Source organism: Myxocyprinus asiaticus, chromosome 29 (genome assembly GCF_019703515.2).
Source record: "Myxocyprinus asiaticus isolate MX2 ecotype Aquarium Trade chromosome 29, UBuf_Myxa_2, whole genome shotgun sequence".
In the NCBI taxonomy this organism is placed as follows: domain Eukaryota; kingdom Metazoa; phylum Chordata; class Actinopteri; order Cypriniformes; family Catostomidae; genus Myxocyprinus; species Myxocyprinus asiaticus.
Window position 1 is genome coordinate 32800315 of NC_059372.1, and position 21555 is coordinate 32821869.

The following is a 21555-nucleotide window of genomic DNA, read 5'->3' on the forward strand; positions in this document are numbered from 1 at the left end:
TCCCAAGAGTGACCCCTAGTGTCACTACATCAACACAATGTCTCGTTCCCTCCATCAGGGAATGGAGGTTACGCAAGTAACCAGGATGCATTCTTCTATTAATCTATGTTTGTGTTCAGCAGAAGAAAGTAAGTCATACACATCTGGGATGACATGAGAGTAAATGATGAGAACATTTTCATTTTTGGGTGAACTCTCCCTTTATAGGTGTACTCAGTAATACTTTGATTTATGTTGTGCCAACACCTAGTGGCACTGGTGCAGCACCATGCAATAATGGAAGTTCTGAGTTTCTGATGCCATTGTAAAAATGCGCTATTTGCAGTCAGCCATGATTCATATATTTCATAAGTGAAAGCATCCAATTATTAAGGTAAAACAAGCAATATTCAGGTGATCATATGATCTCAACATGGCGACGCTGATGAATGTGCGCCCAGCACCATATGTGAAGGAAATCAGCTGTTTCTTTAAGACTAGATAGGACTACAGTCCTTGTTTAGTTTTTTTCAGTTTAAAAGTTTAGCAGTTAGCAAAACATCAATGAGTGCACTTAAAACAAAGTATTTAAAACTAGTTAAATATAATCTTTTTATTATGGTGTTTACACTTCTGCAAAGAACATTGGTGACAAGTGTTGGGTGCAATCCGATTACAAAGTAATTAGTCACTGTAATCTAATTACGTTTTTGGTAATAAAACATATTTTAAATTCTTGTAATCAGATTACAGTTACAGACTTTCAGTTAATTACATTTAAGTACTTTACTAGGATTACACATATTTCTAAAACAAAACGTCTGTTTGTGTTTCTGTGACATCAGAAGGGCCCCATAACAAGTCACTGTAAGGGACAAACTTGTGGTACTGAGTGTATGACTTGAGTGCAACAATGAAAAAGGAGGAAATATAGACAGTATGGTGATTTTGTTGAGAGGAAAAGTATTTTAGAAAGTAACTTAAAAGTAACTAGTAGGGATGTCCCGAAGCCGAATACCTTACCGGAATACCGGAAAGGCACGAATAATGGCTTCAAAACGAATAACGGATTCACCCGAATAATATAAAAAATCTTGGAATGACTGATAATCCAAGAGGCACAAGGATAAAGTGACATTTTAAATAAACATATACAAAATGTAATGAATTTGTACATACAAAATGTAATGAATTTGTACAGCCAATATTTCTAAAGTGTAAACCTTATTAATGAAAATTTGCATGTTGTGATTTCAGATCGGATGGGCATGGTCTCTGTTAATTGTGCACGTCTGTAGCTTGTCAAGTGTAACATTAAGATACGACATCATATATACTTTCCACTTCTTGAAGTATGTTAATGTATCACATGATTCACACATGGTTCCCATGTATTCATTTATAGCCTAAACCTGAGCGCAATGTTAAATTCCTAAACTGAATTGATGATTTCACATCAGAGCTTGCATATCCGTCTTTTAAAGTTAACCACATTTATGTCCACATCAGCGATTAAGGAAATTATCTGGTTAAGACTTTATTCCACAAAAAAAGTTAAAATGCTCCATAAAGGATTAAATGCTCCATAGAGTATTCATCTATTAAGAATATTCCTGCTTATGTAAAACGAAGAAACTGAAACATGCTCCATCTTTTTTTCTTCTTCTTTAAACTGTGCTACCTCTGGTAAGGCGCTATATAAATGTAACATTATTATTATTATTATTTAACTAAATAATGGTATCTTATCATAAAAATTCCTGATAGACTTACGGGACTTTCACCTGTTTGTAGGCTATATTGATTTTATTTTTATTTCTTTTAATGTTTGAATTTGTATTTATTATTTACTGCAAAATGTGTGCTTTACATTTCACATTTTGCTTGACATCAAGAATAATGTTGTTATACATGCACAGACAATAATAATAATAATTATTATTATTATTATTAGGCTACTATTATGAAAAGGAATATACAAGGCATATTTTATTAATAGAAACTATAAGAGTAACATTTATAAATGGGCATTTAATTTAGTTTTGTTGCACTTCCGGTTTAAGCCCCGCCCACAACTGATTCTATCCGAATACAGAGAAAGATACAGATAATTTTGTCATATGAATAGATACAGAAACAAATACAGATAATGGCTTCACTGCACACCCCTTGTAACTATTAATGTGATTACTTTTTAATGAACTAATCGGTTAATAATATGATTATAATTTTATAATAAATTATAAAATGAGAAATAATTGGAAATTTGAGTAACTTACCCAACACGGTTGGTGACTCACCTGCATCTTCAGTTCTTGTCTTAAGAGAAGCCGGACTTGGTTCCCCCACACCGACGCTGTTTCTGGCCAGCACTCGGAACTCATATTCCACCCATGCATTCAGATCCACCACCGTTGCCGTCAATGTGTTCCCGTCAATCACCTCTGGGACTGAGAGCAAACAGAAAAGCCACGGCTTAACCGAAAAGACCTGGATTACACGGTGCCGCAAAGTCAACAACAGGAATGCTATGCTAAGCCAATGTTTACAGTGAGCCAGGAATGTCACAAAACATACATTTTTCTATTCTACATCTCTTTCTGGGTGGGATGTTATTTCAATGAATTCAAATTACATTTGGCAAGGCAAGCGGCAGATTAAGTCATTCTGCGCTAGTAGTACTTAGAGGTCCTTATATGTACTCAAAGCAAGCATAAGCTCCTTTTTTAAAAGCAGATGAGACCTGCTATGGTAATTTCAGCCTTTCGCTGAATTGATGCTTCACTTGACTAGCTTTAGCTAATCCTGTATTGTTACCCGTGTTCACCGCCTGCCAGCCCACAGTGAAAGCCGTCTTGGCCTGGATGATATAGCTTGTGATGGGGCTGCCGTTGTCCTGGCCAGGTCTCCAAGAAAGCTGAGCTGTGCTGTCCGTGATCTCCTCCACTGTTATGCCATCTGGAGCTCCTGGAGGGCCTGATTCAATCAGCCAATTAGCACTAAATTAGCAATTACAAATGAAGTTACCTTCACTGACATCTAACCTTGCTCACCCCCTGCCAAGAAGCTCTTCCCTTATCGCCCCATTATGCTTTCTAAAAGCTGTTATTACATTTTAAGCCATTTCTTTTGTAAGAAGTCTACATTGTTGTAAAGCCGATATTCAGTGGCATGTTTGTTTGTTTGGAGCTGTTTTCCTAACAGCTAAACCACGTCTCCTTTGAAAAGCTCAAAAAAAGCAATTAAAATGTGCAGAGAAATGCACGCCATCTCCTGCTACGTTTAACAAATTTGACACATTTGAAAATATTAAAATTCCATATTGTTTAGCAGTCTGACATGACTTCTACACAATCATCCAGCACTATTACACATTCTTCGGTCAAATATTATCAAATAAACTGTATAATTAAATGTTGTTCTAATCAAGGCAACCAAATGTCTACATCTGTGCTAGTTTAATGTCTCTCGCAAGTCTCTTTCTTCTCACCTAATAAAATAATATAAACTAAAATCAATATATCATATCCATTTATTAATTTATTTGGTAAGCAGCCATGTATAAAGTGAGATAGTGTAGTCAGTCAAAAAAAAAAAAAAAAAAAAACCTTCCAGTTAATACAAGACCCCACATTCTTACAAGCTACTTATCGTATTATGAGTTACTGCTGTCAAAGTTGGCATGTCAGGCTAAACTCAATTGAAAGGTATCTATAATAAAGGATCAATTCATTTGTGAGATGAATTGTATTAGATTTTCAATCCAAATTCCAATCTAAATTTCCAGCTTTCACAAATCCCAGTGGCAGTCCATGAAGGAATTTCAATAAAATATTTTAGTAGATTTTTTTTTTTTTTTTTTTTTTTTTGCTGTTAATTACACTCCTGATTATCTCGCCCTGATATCTTAAACTATTCTTGATAATAATGAAGCATTTTTATCTTTCTAATTGCCAACCCAACACTTTTCAATAAAGTAAACAAACAAATCATGCAGTGCCATTTACAAACTACGACCAATACAATCATTTATAAATTAATGGAGGGCCCCATTCCATCTAACAGGAACTCCATCTTCCACTCCTTCATTGTGCCAAATTCATATATGACCCTGGCGTTCAGTCTTTCACTTGTTTTAAGATCTTTAAGTAATTTGGATTTTATTTGATATTTTGGCTAACTTTCAAAGTCTTCACTTGTTGCATTAACCCATTGTGGGCATGATGACATGCATTGACAGGGACTAAAAATGAAATGTTTTTCATTTTGGTTCGTTCTGAGCAGAAACTGTATTTTTTCGTTCCAGTTCCAGTGTTCCGCAGAATGAAATAAAAGAACAGTTAATAACGTTCTTTTTTAAAATGACTACTCTGTGCTAAGTGTGGGTGATATTCCAGTGTTGCCTGATCTCACAAGAGAAAAAATTATCTGGGGTGCATTTCCCATACAATGAAGTAACTTATTGCTTAACAACCATAGTAAGATGTATCATTGGAGAAATTAATTAGCTAGTCACGACTGTTACCGAAACCGTAAAACTATGTCGCACATCCATCATTTGAACTATGTTGGTTCATCAACATAGAGCTGTCATTAATGACTTTATGCAGGGGGTGGAGTAATAACTTCCGTGAATATAAAAATTATAAAAGCTCATTTACACATACACCAGAAAGCCATTAAATCTGAGAAAGCAGCAGAAGATAGGAAAGATGCATGCACAGTGTAGATACATACAGTACATTACACAAGATGGGTTTCCCTTTACATCAGACTCTGGGATTCCCCGACATATTTGAGCACATAAACATATAAACGCCACATATGCGTTAACATAAACACATAAAAGCCATGATCTCCGACAGAAACCGTTTATGATGAGCGCTTTCTCTTAACAGCCTTTAATCCCCTAATCAACTGTATTTGTGTTTATGTGATGTTTCAGAATGGCGCTCTTCTACAAAACCCCAGAAAAAGCCGTTTTCTTAAATGCATGTAAATGTGGTCAACATGTTGACAAAATGAAAGATATATATGGAATAAAGATATGGAATGATATGATTCTACTGGACCTCTCTATAGCCTTTTACAAAGTTCAACCATCAGATCCTACTGTCCAACCTCTCTACTCTGGGCATCACAGGAACTGTGCTAGACTGGTTTAAGTCCTATCTCTCAGGTAGGTCCTTCAAAGTAGGCTGGAGAGGTGAGGTGTCCAAGTCACATCAGCTACTTACTGGGGTACCTCAGGGCTCAGTGCTTGGGCCACTTCTCTTCTCTATATATACAACATCACTGGGACCCATCATTCAAGCACATAGGTTCTCTTACCACTGCTACGCTGATGACACACAGCTCTACTTGTCTTTCCAGTCCAACGACATCATGGTGACTGCTCGAATCTCAGCCTGTTTGGCAGAGATCTCAGCCTGGAAGACGGAACACCACCTGCAACTTAACCCAGCAAAGACTGAGCTCCTCATCTTTCCAGCCAACCCTGCCGTTGAACAGAACATCACTGTTTAGCTGGGTTCAACTACAATAACGCCTTCCAAAATGGTCAGAAATCTAGGGGTAACCATCGATAACCAACTCAATTTCACAGACCACATCTCAAATACAGCACGATCATGTAGATTTACACTCTACAATATCAGGAAGACAAGACCCTTCCCCTCTGAATATGCCACACAACTTCTTGTTCAGTCACTTGTCATAACTACACTGGACTACTTTAATGCTCTCATTGCAGGCCTCCCTGCATGTGCAATTAGGCCCCTGCAAATGATCCAGAATGCAGCAGCACGTCTGGTCTTGTTGTACCAACACAAAGAGACACCAAAAAACTTCCCGGACTTTCGGTTTCAGTGTATATATATATATATATATATTTTATATATTCTTGTTGCACTCTAATCTGTCTTGGATACTACTATTCTAATGCAATTGAAACTTTGTAACGTAGCACTTTTTGTACTGCTGTCTCCTTAAGCTGAATCGCTTATGATGTATTATTCCTCTTTTGTAAGTCGCTTTGGATAAAAGCATCTGCCAAATGAATAAATGTGAATGTAAATATGGAAGCCTCAGCGAAGTGAAATGATGTCCACACAGAAAAATATAAAGGAACTATGATTCTAACCACAGATGGAGAGCTGTAGTTCAATCCACAAAACTTTGCGTTGCTGTTTGCAAATGTTTGTTGGAACTATGGTTTCGGGAAACACCAAATTGTTTAACTATGTTGGTAACGATGGAACTTGTGACTATCAGCATAGAAATCATAATAAGCATAACATACAGTAGGCTATATAAAATAACATCTTTTAAATAATGTATTCTTAATATTAAATATATCCCCAAAAATATTTCAAATATTTCAAATATACATCCGGCCATCTAAACTCAATTAATAGCCTAAATCTCTCTCTCTCCTGCATACACGCACAAACTGTGTGGGCACATTTAGACTAAATGTTATCTTTTGCAAATTTTTATATTAATTATTTTATAATTGTTTAATAATTTTATCTTATTTTAAAATTATTTGTTTTAATTACAGATCTGATTCTCAGTCACAACCCAGCAGCATCAAATCTATATTAAAGCATCTCACCTAATAATAATTCAGTGAAGACTTAGAAATGTACTTTTTACCTTGATATTTTTCCTTTCATCTGGATTAATCATGCATGTATTAATTATATACAGTTGCCAAAAAGGTCTTCAGTGTGTAGCAGTTTCCTTCAGGATCAAAGCAAATGATTATCATGTTCTAATAAAATGAGTGAGGCCCCATTTTTTGGGTAACAGGAAGTGGTGTAATTCCAAAAATGTATTGTAATAAACCCTTTGGTCTTTAGTTTCATGAAAAAAATAATAATAATTGGAATGAAATAAACCATTTATTAACCGGTTACCAGCATTTAAAAATAAAGTTTTTACTCCGGAACATTTGAAGGGACTTTGTTCCCGTTTTCGGTTACGTTCTGCAAAAATGTTTTCATTTTCAGTTTTCGTTCCTTGAATACAGCCAGAACCAAAGAATCAAAGCTTTAAAAATATTCCTTAATGGCAGTGTCAAATATGGTCTTGCCCGAACAATTTCAGTAGCATATGTCAATACTCTGTCTACACTGTTGACTTGGTCACTGATCTTTATTATTATTATTATTATTATTATTATTATTATTATTTTTCTAAAATAGATATGCCACAATTGCCCCTTCAATTATTTGGCCAGTGGTTGTACATGAGACATTATTGGTCATTCAGAGTTTCAAATAAAGAGGTCTGAGATTAAAAACTCACTAAAAGTTACTAACATTTTTAAATGTTTTCACCTGTTTAACAACATTAATTTACAATAGTCAAAGATGACTTCTCTTTTTGCTCACGTTTTGTCTTAGGTAGATTGCATTTTGTCAGCAGCCCAGTGTCTGTCGTGCTTAATATGAATCACCTTGTCTGTGTTTACCCGAATTGATTTGCTGAATCAAAATGGGAACTGTGACATATGAGCGCTAGCCAATGTGATTAGCGCTTTTGAGTTAGTTCCGCCCACTGCTGTAGCAACTGACAGAGGCTCTGCTGTGTCTTAAAGGTTTTGATTTAGGCAAACGGCTGCACTTTTCCCCCTTGAACTACAATTAAGCAAAATAAACATACTAAAATTTAATTATTATTTCTCAAAATGTGGGGGATGATTTTAGTTATTTCTAAAATTGAAAGGGACATGTCCCCCCCCCCCCCAGTTATAATGGATGCTATGCCCCTGATTTAAACGTTTACGGATTGGCCCCATTCACTTTCATTGTAACCCAGATTTTTGCTTTTTTTAAAGAAAAGGAGGGACAAGTCGAAACAATATGCCACAAATTCTGTCGATTGAGTTGAACTTGTTTTGAACCTTGTATATACTTTAAAACACATTTAATTTTGCCTCCCTTTTGTCTTTTCAGGACACATTTTGGATGTAAAACAAATTACGTTGAATCATTAGAATATCCATTCTAAATGGTCTGGGCTACTGTGCTTGAATGTTTGTTTTTTACACTGTATGGATCTGATTTATTCACATTAGTAAGTAAACTGGTTAAAACAGCTAATTTTATCACTTAGTTGCTACATTAATTTTGAATACATTTTTGAAGCCACTGACTGGCTGTTTTTCACTTACCTTTGACGATTAAAATGGCTGCACCCGATAAACTCTCGACATCCGTGTCAACCGCACAGACGTATTTTCCAGCATGTTTCAGCTGTATATTTCGTATCATGAGATCTCCAGACGTGCTCTAGAGATATAAACACACACACACGGACACATTACTGGTATCCACTATATCAAATGGTACTTTAATGCGACAGCAAGGTGTGTGGCTTGTTTGCTATATTCCCCAACAAGTGATTCTGTAAGTGCAGACATCCTGCTTGGTTTTGGGACTGAAAATGTGGCCAAACTCCACAGCTAATGGAGGATTGTTGGCAAAGGCTGTTCACTGCAATGTTTGAAACGCCCGTCATGGATAAACATTCCATCTGGCCAACCCTGAGGCTACTACAACACTGCTCTGAATCCAGCAAACAAACCTACTGGCTAATTGGCTAATTAGAGCTTAATCACATTAAAAAGGTAGTGTGATTGGATTCAGTGTGCCGACATCCTGTGATATTAGACCGTGCAAGTGATGAATACTAAATCCACACACTGCAATTAGAAGCATTGAATGTTGCGCATAAGGAGTAGAGGTGAACTTTGAAAGTGCCCTGGCAAGGGAACAGAAGAAGTACTGTGAAAACAGGTAAGGTGACACTTATCAACATGATCAGGTATCAAGTAATAAGATTCCTAATACAATATGTAATTATGCTGATAATAAGCACCTTAATAAAAGTAAAATATATAGGCTTTGTTCAGGCAGGCTGCAAAAATCTGATTTTTTTTTTTTTTTTTTTTGCATTCGAATCCAAACAAAATAAAACAACAATATGAAATTATTTTTTTACAAACCTGATCCAAACACATCCTTACAGTATGTGCTTTGAAATCAGATTTTTGGAAATATGTCTTAGTTTGTCAACAGTGTGTAATTTCATACACAATGTGCAGTAGTGTCTACAGATGTCTAAACTCAGGTTCTCACTTTTTTCAGCTTTCGCTATGTAGTAAATATTGAATTAGTGAACAAGTGTGAATATGTCAACTACAATAAATGACTGAAGTTCAGCCATGTAACTCTATTTGAAGCAAACTGTTCTTTGAACATGTTATCTGAAAGCCAATTGGCTAGCTCACATGTGACATGCTAAGCCAATCGGCTCGCATGGTGTAAACTAATTGGTCCTTTGACATGTAATCGGGTAGTCAGTCAACTTGTCTCTCATGCCACTCCCCCGGACATATGGGTATAAAAGGAGCTGGTATGCAACCACTCATTCAGGTTTTGTGCTGAGGAGCCGAGACTAGGTCCCGGCCATTTCAGCGGGTAGTTCAGCATTGTGGCAAGAGGGACACAAAGTCTCGTTCCCTCCATCAGGGAATGGAGATTACAAAAGTAACCAGGACATTCCCTATCTGTCACTCACTCAACGTTGTGTCAATGTAGTGACACTAGGGGTCCCTATACAAAACGGCACAACTAGCTGAACTGTGTTGCATGAACTGGCGGCGTGTGACAGGCAGACTGCTGTGTGCCTCATAGTCAGCGCACCAGGCCGTCACGTAACCTCCCCCAACGCTCCTATGAGTGCTGAATGGTCCATCAGGAACAAGTCGACTGCCCAACTATAGGGACAGGCTAGCCCAGCCGAGGCCTCTTTTCCCTCTCTTTTCTCCCCAAAAAGAATGGAATTTGTTAACTGACTGGGAGCCATAAGTGTCTGCATCGGGGGGTGTCCCTCCCAAGGGGAAGACACCGCGGAGACCACACCCCGCCCAAAAGGGGGGGGTATTTTGAGTGGAATACGTCACATGGTCTTATCGAGTCTTGTCGGAAGTATGTCATGTGGAGAGGTCCCATGGAAGGTCCCACCCAAAGGGGGAGGAGTTTCTACAGAACATGGCGACCGGGGGGAAGAGAGGCCTCTGCCCAAGGACGACACAGTTTGCCGTCAGGGAAACAATTTTGCAGAAGATATCATATGGGGTCGCCTTCAGGGAACCAGCACATGTGGAGCACCTACCTCAGTACAGGGGCTCATTAGCGCATGTACTGGGCCGGTCAGCGAGTTTCTTCACAAACTCAGCTGCCAGAGGGCTAAGGAGGAAAGTCATCCAGGGATCACAGTCTGTGAAAACAACTGGGAGTCAAGAGCGCACATCTTCACCTCAAGGGAGGGGAAAGGTGCTATGCGCAAGCGGTACACCCGGCCAGTTGTCCCGGAACTTACCTGCTCATGCCTGCCAATACACGGGACGAGACCAGCTCAACCCGGAGATTGTAGAACCTCGTAAAGGTGTTGGGTGTTGCCCAGCCCGCTGCTCTGCAGATGTCGCCAAAGAGGCACCACTGGCCAGGGCCCACTCCTAGTGGAGTGGGCTCATAACCCCGCAGGGGGTGGCACGTCATGAGCCTGATATGCCATCATGATGGCATCGGTGACCCAGTGGGCGATCCTCTGTATGGAGACAGCACTTCCTTTCCGCTGTCCACCAAAGCAAACAAAGAGCTGCTCGGAGCTTCTAAGGCTCTGTGCGCGATCTAAATAGATGCGTAAAGCTCGCACTGGACACAGCAACGCCAAGGCTGGGTCTGCCTCCTCCTGGCGCAGCGCTTGCAGGTTTACCACCTGATCCCTAAAAGGAGTCGTGGGAACCTTGGGCACATAGCCCGGTCGGGGTCTCAGGATCACGTGAGAATAACCCGGACCGAACTCCAGGCACGATTCGCTGACAGAGAACGTGAGGAGCGTGAGATCCGAGAACCACATCTGGGTGGGCCAGTAGGGTGCTACTAGGATGACCTGCTCCTCATCCTCCCTGACCTTGCACAGGGTTGGTTGCAAGTAGGCTCACTGGGGGAAACGCATATTTGCGTAGTCCAGGAGGCCAGCTGTGTGCCAGCGCATCTATACCGAGGGGTATCTCGGTCAGGGCGTACCAGAGCAGGCAGTGGGAGGATTCCCGGGAAGCAAACAGGTCTACCTGTGCTCGACCGAATTGACTCCAAATCAGCTGGACTACCAGAGGGTGGAGTCTCCACTCTCCCCTGAGGGTAACCTGATTTGACAGTGTGTACGCTGTGGTGTTGAGGTCGCCCGGGATGTGAGTGGCTCGTAGCGACTTGAGGCGCTGCTGACTCCAGAGGAGGAGACAGCAGGTGAGTTGTGACATGCAGTGGGAGCGTAGACCACCTTGGCGGTTGATGTACGATACCTATGCTGTGTTGTCCATCCGGACCAACATGTGCTTGCCCTGGATCAACAGCCGAAACCTCCGCAGGGTGAGCAGTACTGCCAACAACTCTAGGCAGTTGATGTGCCAGTGCAGCCACGGGCCAGTCCAGGAGCCGGCGGCTGTGTGCCCGTTGCATATGGCGCCCCAACCCGTCTTGGAGGCATCTGTTGTAACCACGACATGCCTGGAGACCTGCTCTAGGGGAACCCCTGCCCATAGAAATGCAAGGTCGGTCCACGGGCTGAAGAGGTGGCGACAGTTCGGAGTGATAGCCATGCGTTGTGTCCCGCAGCGCGATGCCCATCTTGGGACTCAAGTCTGAAGCCAGTGCTGAAGCGGTCTCATATGCATCAACCCGAGCAGTGTGGCCGCCGCTGAGGATGCCATATGCCCCAGGAGCCTCTGAAAAAGTTTCATTGGAACCGCTGCTCTTTGTCTGAACGCCTTCAGACAGTTCAGCACCAACTGTGCGCTCTCGTTCGTGAGCCGTGCTGTCATCGAGACTGAGTCCAACTCCAGACCAAGAAAAGAGATGCTCTGAAACGGGGAGAGCTTGCTTTTTTCCCAGTTGACTCGAAGCCCCAGTCGGCTGAGATGCCGGAGCACGAGGTCCCTGTGTGTGCAACACAACTCTCGAGAGGGAGCTAGGATTAACCAGTCATTGAGATAGTTGAGGATGCGGACGCCCACTTCCCTTAGCGGGGCAAGGGCAGCCTCTGCAACCTTTGTGAAGACGCGAGGGGACAGGGACAGGCCGAAGGGGAGGACCTTGTACTGGTATGCCTGGCCTTCGAAGGCAAACCTCAGGAAGGGTCTGTGTCGAGGTAAGACCGAGACGTGAAAGTACATGTCCTTCTGGTCTACTGCTGCGAACCAATCTTAATGCCGCATGCTCGCTAGAATGCATTTTTGCGTCAGCATCTTGAACGGGAGTCTGTGCAAAGCCCGGTTCAGTACTCGCAGGTCCAGGATTGGTCGCAAACCACCGCCTTTCTTCGGTACGTAGTAAGTAAGGGCTGTAGAACCTTGTAGACTGTAGAACCGCCTTTCTTCATCTCAGCTGGAGGAACAGGCTCTATCGCGCCCTTGCACAGAAGGGTAGCGATCTCCGCACGCAAGGTAGCGGCGTTCTCGCCTTTCACCGAGGTGAAGCGGACGGCACTGAACCTGGGCGGGCGCCTGGCGAACTGAATCGCGTAGCCGAGTCAAACGGTCCGGGTCAGCCACCGCGATGGGTTGGAAAGTGCGAGCCACGCATCCAAACTCCGGGTGAGGGGGACCAAGGGAATGATCATGTCGGACGTACCGGCGGGTGGGGCCTTGCGGCGGGGCGGAGCTCGAGGTTCCACATCGAGGAGATTCGAGCCCTGTGGCCGTGCTGAGTCCAGGGACATCGAGGCACTAAGCATAAGACTGGTCGAGGAGGGGGGAGGGGGAGTCTTGTCCCCATAGTCCACCAGACCCAATCCCACGTGGGCGTGTTTTTGCCACAGCTGGGCGCACAGGGGCAGGGGGACTGCTGCTGGGGTGCCATACCTGCAAAGATGGGACGGTGGACGGTGGCCATGACGACAGCCGTGCACACCGAACATATGACCCAGGGAACAAGAAAACCACTCTTTTGTTGAATTTTTGGGTACCGCAGCCTCTTGGACATGCGGCGAAATTAAATGAAAATGAAACAAAAGATTCTCCTCCTGGCCCTCCACCGGGGGATGGAGTGGTCTGCTCACCAGCTCTGGAGAAGCGGGTCTCCTTGCCCCTGGGTCACCCATCTCAGGGGCGCTTTGAAGCCTTCCTCGGGTTCTTGGCGGCCGGCCGTGAGACGGGTGGCATCTGCTTCCTGCACTGGGTTCCATGCCGGGGCCGGGCCATGGGGGCGGGCTGCGGCAGAGCCGGTGTTGTAGTTGCAGGAGGACGCCCTTGGCGATGAGCAGACGGGGTGCGAGGTCTTGAGCCGCACCGGGGCAGGATGTGCTGTATGGCCTCCATCTGCTGCTTCACCACCAAGAACTGCTGGGCAAAGTCCTTGATGGTGTTGCCAAATAGGTCAACCTGGGAGATGGGGGCGTCAAGGAACCGTGCCTTGTCAGCTTCGCACATCTCAACCAAGTTGAGCCAAAGGTGGTGCTCCTGGACCACCAGGGTGGACATCGCCTGCCCGAAAGACCACACTGTGAGCTTCGTTGCCCGGAGAGCGAGGTTGGTGGCCGAGCGCAGTTCCTGCATCAATCTCGGGTCAGAACTACCCTCGTGCAGTTCTTTTAGCACCTTGGCTTGGTGTACATGCAGGAGAGACATGGCGTGCAGGGCGGAGGCGGCTTGTCCAGCGGCACCGTAGGCTCTAGCCATCAGGGATGATGTAAATCTACACGCCCTGGATGGGAGTTTTGGGCGCCCACGCCAAGTGGCGGCACTCTGTGGACACAGGTGCACCGTGAGCGCCTTATCCACCTGGGGGATCACCGAATACGCCCTGGCCGCTCCGCCATCGAGGGTAGTGAGAGCGGGGGAGCTGAAAGACTGGGACTGGGCAGTAAAAGGTGCCTCCCACGATCTTGTCAGCTCCTCATGCACTTCCGGGAAGAAAGGAACGGGGGCGGGGCGTGGCCGTGGGCAGTGCCCCAAGCCCAAGAACCAATCGTTGAGCCGTGAGGGTTCAGGGGAGAGCGGAGGGTTCCACTCCCGAAGGAGGAAGCCCAGTCGAAGCCTCTGCATCTGACTGGACGAGCCCGCTCTCCGAAGCTGCGTTCGATAACTTATCTTCTTCCCGGGCTCCGAACAAGATGACGAACACGCCCTGAGACGAGCCGGCGATCTCGTCCGAGCGCCCGACCAAAGCAAGCGAGCGTGCTGGGGAATGGGAGGTCCGTGGGGGGATACCCGGTGGAGGTGGTTCCATTGAGGTCCCCAAATCGCCCCAGTGCTAACCGGCATGGCCTCATACCCGTAGGTAGAAGGACCAAGGTGGGGAGCTGCTGGGGTGGCTTGCTTTCTTACGAATGCAAGCCATGACCACAACGTTGCCATGGTCATGTTCTCGCAGTGAGGACAAGACCCATCCACGAACGATGTCTCCGTGTGGGCAGCGCCCAGACACGAAAGACAGTGATTGTGGCCATCAGTAGCGGAGAGATATCGACCACAACCAGGAATAACACACAGATGGAAAGGCATCTTTAAAAAGACATTCTGTGTGTGCCGCTCTTTTAGAAAGAAAATATACTCTTTTTTTTTTTTAGAATATACTCTTTTAGTTGTTTCTGCCGAAGCGCCCAGGGGCGTTCTCTGCACTCCATGGGTGCAGAGGGGGAGAAGCCACTGAAATGCACCATAGAATCCAGCAGATGAGGTGAATGAACTTTCGCGGATGAATTCAGCTTCAATGAATAGAACCGCTCGGCTCCGAAGAGAAAATCTGAATGAGTGGTTGCATACCAGCTACTTTTATACCCGTATGTCCGGGGGAATGGCATGCAAATTCCACTCGCCAATTCTCATTGGCCTTTTTTAAAAAAAACAGAGGTGTTTGGGGCTCCCAAGAGTGACCCCTAGTGTCACTACATCGACACACCGTCGAGTGAGTGACAGATAGGGAACTGGCACTTAAGTCATTACTTTGGCAACAGATGTAGATATGACAACCAGATACTGACTACTCTGTTTGAACAGCTGGATCCAATTTCACAACTTACAAAATTATATTGTGAACAGTAAGTCCTACATATAGGATTTGAAAATCAAATCAGAATTGGGTGCAGTGTGAACAAAGCCAAACTGACAAACTAAAGTAAATGTTACGCTTAATATAAAAACATAACTATAATTTAATACAATTTGGTTAGTGTTTTGAAAATGAGGTGATCACCTACATTAAATCTGAATGATAAATTCTTAGTCTAAAATCTTTATAGTCCTGGAAAGTATTCTTTATTGCTGTAGTTTATGAATAGTATCAGTATGCCTACTGATTCACTTTGATTTTGTCTGTGCTTGGTGCACTGCTGCACTCAAGTATTTGGCACAGAAAGCTACACTAATTTAATAAAAGCGCTTAAATTTCAAGTAAATTAAATAACATTAAATAAGATGTGTGTATTTATCTGAGGGTGAGATTGTGGATGGCAAACAAGAGGTAAATCTGCAATTTCAGCAGTAAAGATGTTATGCCACACATTTAGTTTCATTATGGAAATGAATTCTTCCAAGCTGTGAACTTCAGACTGATAATCCTACAAGATGGGTGGCATCAGAGAATTCATGAGAACTGGAATCTAATTACTGATAAGAATCACTGGCTTAAATGAAGCAGAGTGTGTTATAAGTGTGTGTGTGTGTATACAAATGTTGAAAGCCTTATAATTGTCAGCTATTTTTGGGTAGTTGATGATTAACATTAGTATTGATGCTTAATGTCCAATAACTTGTTTTTAACCAAAATCAAGATTTTAGGTTCAAATTTATATGAATGTGTGTGACAAATAAATTTTTTAATAACTCCAATTTTCCAAATATTCAATGTGGTCTTTCAATTAATATGGTCATAAAAGCTGCATGCATAATAATTATGGAAGAATTAGCAAAAGGTCTACAAATACATTTGACATGTTTGAATAGACACTAAAATGTAACATTTCAACATATTGACAGACACTGTTGACAGAACAGACTATACAGTGGGGTCCAAACATCAAAACCACCAGTGAAAATGCTTGTATTTTGCACTTATCTAACTTATTACAAAATTATTAGCATAACAATACTGTATGAGTGAAAAGTTGAACATTTCATGAATTTGATGTCTTCGTATTTAGTACTGCATGTCCTGCTTTTGCTTTAATGACAGCATGCACTCAAGCTGGCACAAATTTGTGTAAAATCTGACGATCCATGTTATCCTGGAATAATTTAAGGATGTTTCAAAGAGCATCCAGTGTGCTTCAATGGAAGCAAGAAAAGCTGAACTTTTAAACAAAGGAGTTAACACAGTCAATGTCAAAAAGTTGCTTACATTTGATTAGCTACTAAATATTTCTTATGACAGAGCTTTTCTTTGTTTCCATTTTTCAAAATACTTACAATTTCTGTTTACTTTCAGGTTTAGATGAAAACCAAAACCAAAAAAACAAAACAAAAAAAAAACTAGATTTTCAATGTGGTCAAAGATTTCAGGACCCCAATGTAGATAGATAAAATACTGTATATAGAATATGCCACTACTAAAGACTTACCCCACCCACATGCTCATAATGTTGGTCTAGCTTGTTGAGGAGCTGCCCATTGAATGCCCAAGAGAAGGAAACATCCAGAGCAGGGTCACAGGAGATCTGGCAGGGCAGAACGATGCTCTCCCCGACAATGATCTCCATGTCACCTGGACCCTGGGTGATTTGTGTAGGATCTGTTCAAAATCAGACTCAGCTTTAATCAAACAGCTTGTCATGAAGTTATTAAATGAAAATGTTCAGACTATTATTTGTATTGGTTGTCTTACACTGATATTATCTAATTAGGAGGCATAAAGTCTAAAAGGATTCATATCATACATTTATAAAAAAAAAATTTCCTGAGGTCCCATTTTTAATCCATTCTTTATGCATTTTAAATCCATTTAATCAATATTTTTATGACTGCAGTCCAAAAAGAGTCATAACTATTTTTTCTTCACTGTTTCCAACTTTCTCTCTGACCCTTAGAATTAAAAAGGACCTTTCAATGCTTTGCTGCGCTCACACACAGGCTGCAGGTTTGCTTTTGGGTCCAATATAATGTAGTTTGCGCTGCCCCATCCTTCAATAATCTTATCCTTTTTGCAAAGCTTGCATTACATTGTGAGAGGTTCACAAAACAACCCAAACTGAAATATGCCACACAAACTGTTAAGATCAGACTGAAATGATCAGTGATTTAAGATTTATTTTTTTATTTTTTTACATTGGAATCCTTAAGAAGGATACATGGTAGACTGGCAGGTGCTACACACAGCCAGGAACAAGCACAAGGTTTAATGAACTTTCCCTCATTTTACATATACCGTTAGTTCTTCAGGTGTTCAGGAATAATATTATCTATCCTACTTGCTCCTTGGTACCTCTCCGTGACTGGAGGGCCAAGTTTCTGAACACCTAATAGACCTCAACAACATTTAAATGGGCAGATTTTGATTAATTAATTTTGGTTTCGAAACTTTGGTTTGAGTTTCAAAACGTGAAACATATAATGAATGATTATTTTTTCTCAGGATACTTTATTGCCCCTCAAACAACTGCATCAATGTTTTAAGATGAGACCAATTTTTCATATTTTGCTTAATGTGGAGGTTACATCCAATCAAATTCACATTTAAATGTGTACGGCTGTAAAGAATAAAATGTAGAAATCTCAGCAAATCTGTAAGAGCAAGTGCAGCATTCCCTATTTTTCTCTTTAAATTGTGCATGCTCAACCTATAACCTACACCCGCACACACTCCATTAGTGTAATCCAGGGTAATTGCAATGCCATAAGCGAAGCGTGAAAATGGGTAATTACAACAACACACAAAAAGCTACTGTATCCCATCCCTGTTGAGTTGAGCTGACAGAACAAAACTGAACTGAAAACAGAGCTGAACTGCTCAACCTGATGATAGAGGAAAGCAATCAAACAGCTTTCCTATCTCAATGCATAATAAAAAATGAAGGAAACTTCATGACACACAAATCCTTTCATTGTACAGAAAACCTTTGTATATCCTCTCAGAGGCCAGCCGTTTGTTTGAATCTATTTGTTGTTTTGGAAATGGCACAAAGTATACTTTGGTTGTGTGCGTTTGCTGATCGGAATGTGGACATTATGTGTGACGCAAATATCGTAAGCAGCACAGTCTGTGCGAACTGTCCACGTGCGGCCCAGACTTTGCAGTCCAGTCTGCCTTTATGCATGGGATTTGCTGCAGTAATATGTGGGTCCACTAGGTGGCCACATTTACAGTCGGGTCATTGCTTTTAAGTAGTCAAAGAAGAGGGTGGACACTACCAATAAAAACAACTAAGTAGTAGTACAACAACAATGAATGGACACATTGATGGGCGTTTGTATAAACAGGTGAGAAGATACCCCCATTTATACAACTCCAGTCTTAAGGAGCATAAATATGTCTTCTGTTGTATGAATTCATGGACAATTAGTTGTCCTTCTTCTTCTATTTTCTTCGCAGCAGAAGTTTTGTAGACAATACAAATCTGTGCTGTCCTCCACAGGTCAGGCGGATTATCACAAAGTCTGCCCTTAGGGTCAGTGGAGTATATTTTAAAAGGCAATGCAGTCAACCAGATGCGATCTGATCCATAACATGGAAAAACAAAGTATTCCCAGGCCCCATAGTATATTTCGGTTTTTCGCGTTCTGGATCGGATTGCGCGCCAATGCGTGATGCAAATTTCACCGTCAAGTTTTTCTTGACACACGGACATTCCTTGTTGCCGCATGCACCTGCCATTGACTGTACTAAAAGAGTTTCACAAGGCAGTTGTAGTGTTCATGCATGGAATGCATAAGTATTCGCTCGCTGTCAAAAGAGTATGCTTCGAAAGGCTGGGCACTCGTCCGTGTGCGAGAAGATCTGGCACGCGACATAACAAAGTGTACCCGAGCCTTTAAGAGCGTACAAAGGTCAAGCAGTTCCGTAAACCTTGCTCCTATTAATTATTCATAACACCATAAGAATATACCAAGAATACAACAGCTTGATATTATGAAAAGACCAGGAAAATTTTCAGCCAATTTGCTAATTTTGCCCATCACAACCCACAGCGGATAATTAACTATATGTAGCACATTTATAATAATGCAAACTATTCTAAACACCTGCTGTTCTACGTAGTTTATATTTTGTGTAAATTGTGTACCTTGTTTATATACCTTCTGGTCTTGCATTTATTATATTATATGTGATACTTTCTGCATACTGTGCAGTTATTGCTTGGCTGCTAATGCACCTAAATTTCCCACATGGGATCAGTAAAGTACCTATCTATGTATCTATCTGTAAAATAACCATTTAAACTTTGCAAAATAAATGTTCAGGTGGTCAAAAGGTAATTGTCTCCCAATGAGGTCACAAAGACCCGAGTTCAAATCTCGGGTGAACAAACAAACATTTATAATAAATTATTTCAATAAAGTAGTGGGGGCATGTTTGACTGAAGTTATGTGATTTTACAGACTTCATTAACTTGACCTGTACTTTACAGTGCTATTACAGTAATATAACATCTATCCCCCAACCATGTTTGTCTTCGAGCAAGAGAGGAATCTTACAGACTGATATCAGCAGAAGTGGGATAAAGTGGCCAGTGGCAAGGAGGGAAGTAAAGAAAAGGAAGCTGCTTGGAAAAAGCTATATGTTATGACACAATTTAACAAAACACGTGAAACTGCAGCGGTAATAGAGAACACTGCATCTATGCGAGGATCCACCATCGTGGCTTAAACGGGCCAGTGTCATGCAAGATCAGGCTCAACTTGAGGAGTTGTTGTTTATCAAAAAAACCTGAAGTAGTTAATGATATCAACATTACTAACCTTGGGCCATCGCTTCATGTCATCTACCCACTCCTTAAACTTTGACGAGTGAGGTACTGTCAAAAGACGGTCATCGGAACTCTGACGTATCGACACTATGAAGCCACATATTTTTTTTATTTGGCAATTTGTTTGTTTTTTTGTTTTTTTACAAATGCAATACAATTAACATCACAATCCACTGAAGACATACGGCAATGTGAGTAAAAACACAGGAGACTGGAAAACAAAAACAGGCTTCCGTTATAAATCCTGGTTCACTATCACATTCAGAAAAAAGGTGGATAGCAGTGGTATAAGCTAGCAGGTTAATCAGTAAGCGCTATGGTAAGCTAGTGGGCTAATCGGCTAGCAGCATGCAAACCTAGCAGGCAAATTGGCTACCAGTATGTGAAGCAATTAGGCTAATCATCTAGCGGCATGCTAAGCTAGCAGGCCAATCAACATTGAGCCATTAAGCCAATAGATTGGGGTCCGAGGGGGACAAGAACTACAGCAGCATGATGAAATAGGAACTTTTTCTTGTATTTTTACATTGTATTATTTATATTAATGTTTACATTTAAATTTGGTTCTGACAGCTAGCTCACAAGTCAACTGGCCCACCAGGAACAGTCCTGGTGCTCCCTATTGCCATTCAATCCTTGTGTTGAAGATTTGTATCTTTTTTTGTATCTCTTGTATCATTCTAAAATGGTTTGTTTCGGCAGGAAGTACAAACTGTAATTCTGTAACAGTAAACCTCACCTGTAACCAGCAATCTTCCCGTAGTGCTGGATGCACCAAACTGGTTTCTAGCCAAGCATGAGTAAGTCCCACCATCCATCTTGGTCACATTTGTGATTCTAAGTGTTCCATCAGGGAGGAAAGTTATCCTAAAGGAGAGAACCACAATCACCTCAAATCAAACCAAAATCTGATTAAATTAATTATGGAGTGAGATTCCGATTACAAACGTGTTTTATCTTTCGGGAACAGTGGAATTGTGGTAAAATAAAAATAATTTGTTTCTTTGGAATTGGACATAAATCTTTGCACATTGGATGCTCTCCATGGCCGAGTGTGTACAGCTGCCTGAGAGCCAATGAAGCTGAAGTGTGTGTGTTCACATGAAATATTCATTCGAACACAGAGCTGACAGGCTACAAAAGCAGGCAATCCACCACCCCATTATTTGAATTAGACTTCCTGCCTTCCCATAATGATAATTTCTACGGTTTAAAATATTAATATATTGTTTTAATATTAGAAAAAACAAATATAAGCTCTGTTCCAAAATCAAGTGAGTTGCCTAATGCTTAAAAGGCAGCATCCTAACCATCATGAAACCACAAAAGTGACTGATTTGGAACGTTCCACAGAAGCAGTAACTCAACAAGCCACATAAATATTGCTCCTTTTATGAAGCACTCAGAAGACTCAACTTGAAATTTAAACTTTGCTAAGCTCCACCCCCACTGATTACAGATGCTTGCTTTGACAAGGTTGGCAACACATCCCAAATGAATGGGAGATTGCTGTGGATGCCACAATTTAATTAAAATATGCTCATAAACTGAGTAAGGAATAATTGACAGCGGACCGTTGAATTATTAAAAAACAATGCACACCGA

General features: G+C 41.7%; 1 protein-coding gene across 1 annotated transcript in view; it reads right to left on the bottom strand.

Annotated features, from left to right (window-relative positions):
* The window catches only part of cntn3a.2 (contactin 3a, tandem duplicate 2), a 107625-nt gene that overhangs the window by 22003 nt on the left and 64067 nt on the right, over positions 1-21555 (bottom strand). Inside the window, exons 11-15 of the mRNA XM_051662873.1 lie at positions 20690-20817; positions 16609-16778; positions 8159-8276; positions 2797-2955; positions 2280-2429 (exon numbers count right to left, since the gene is read on the bottom strand). Of these exons, the coding sequence (XP_051518833.1) occupies positions 2280-2429; positions 2797-2955; positions 8159-8276; positions 16609-16778; positions 20690-20817 (725 nt within the window). The remainder of the gene's footprint in view (positions 1-2279; positions 2430-2796; positions 2956-8158; positions 8277-16608; positions 16779-20689; positions 20818-21555) is intronic.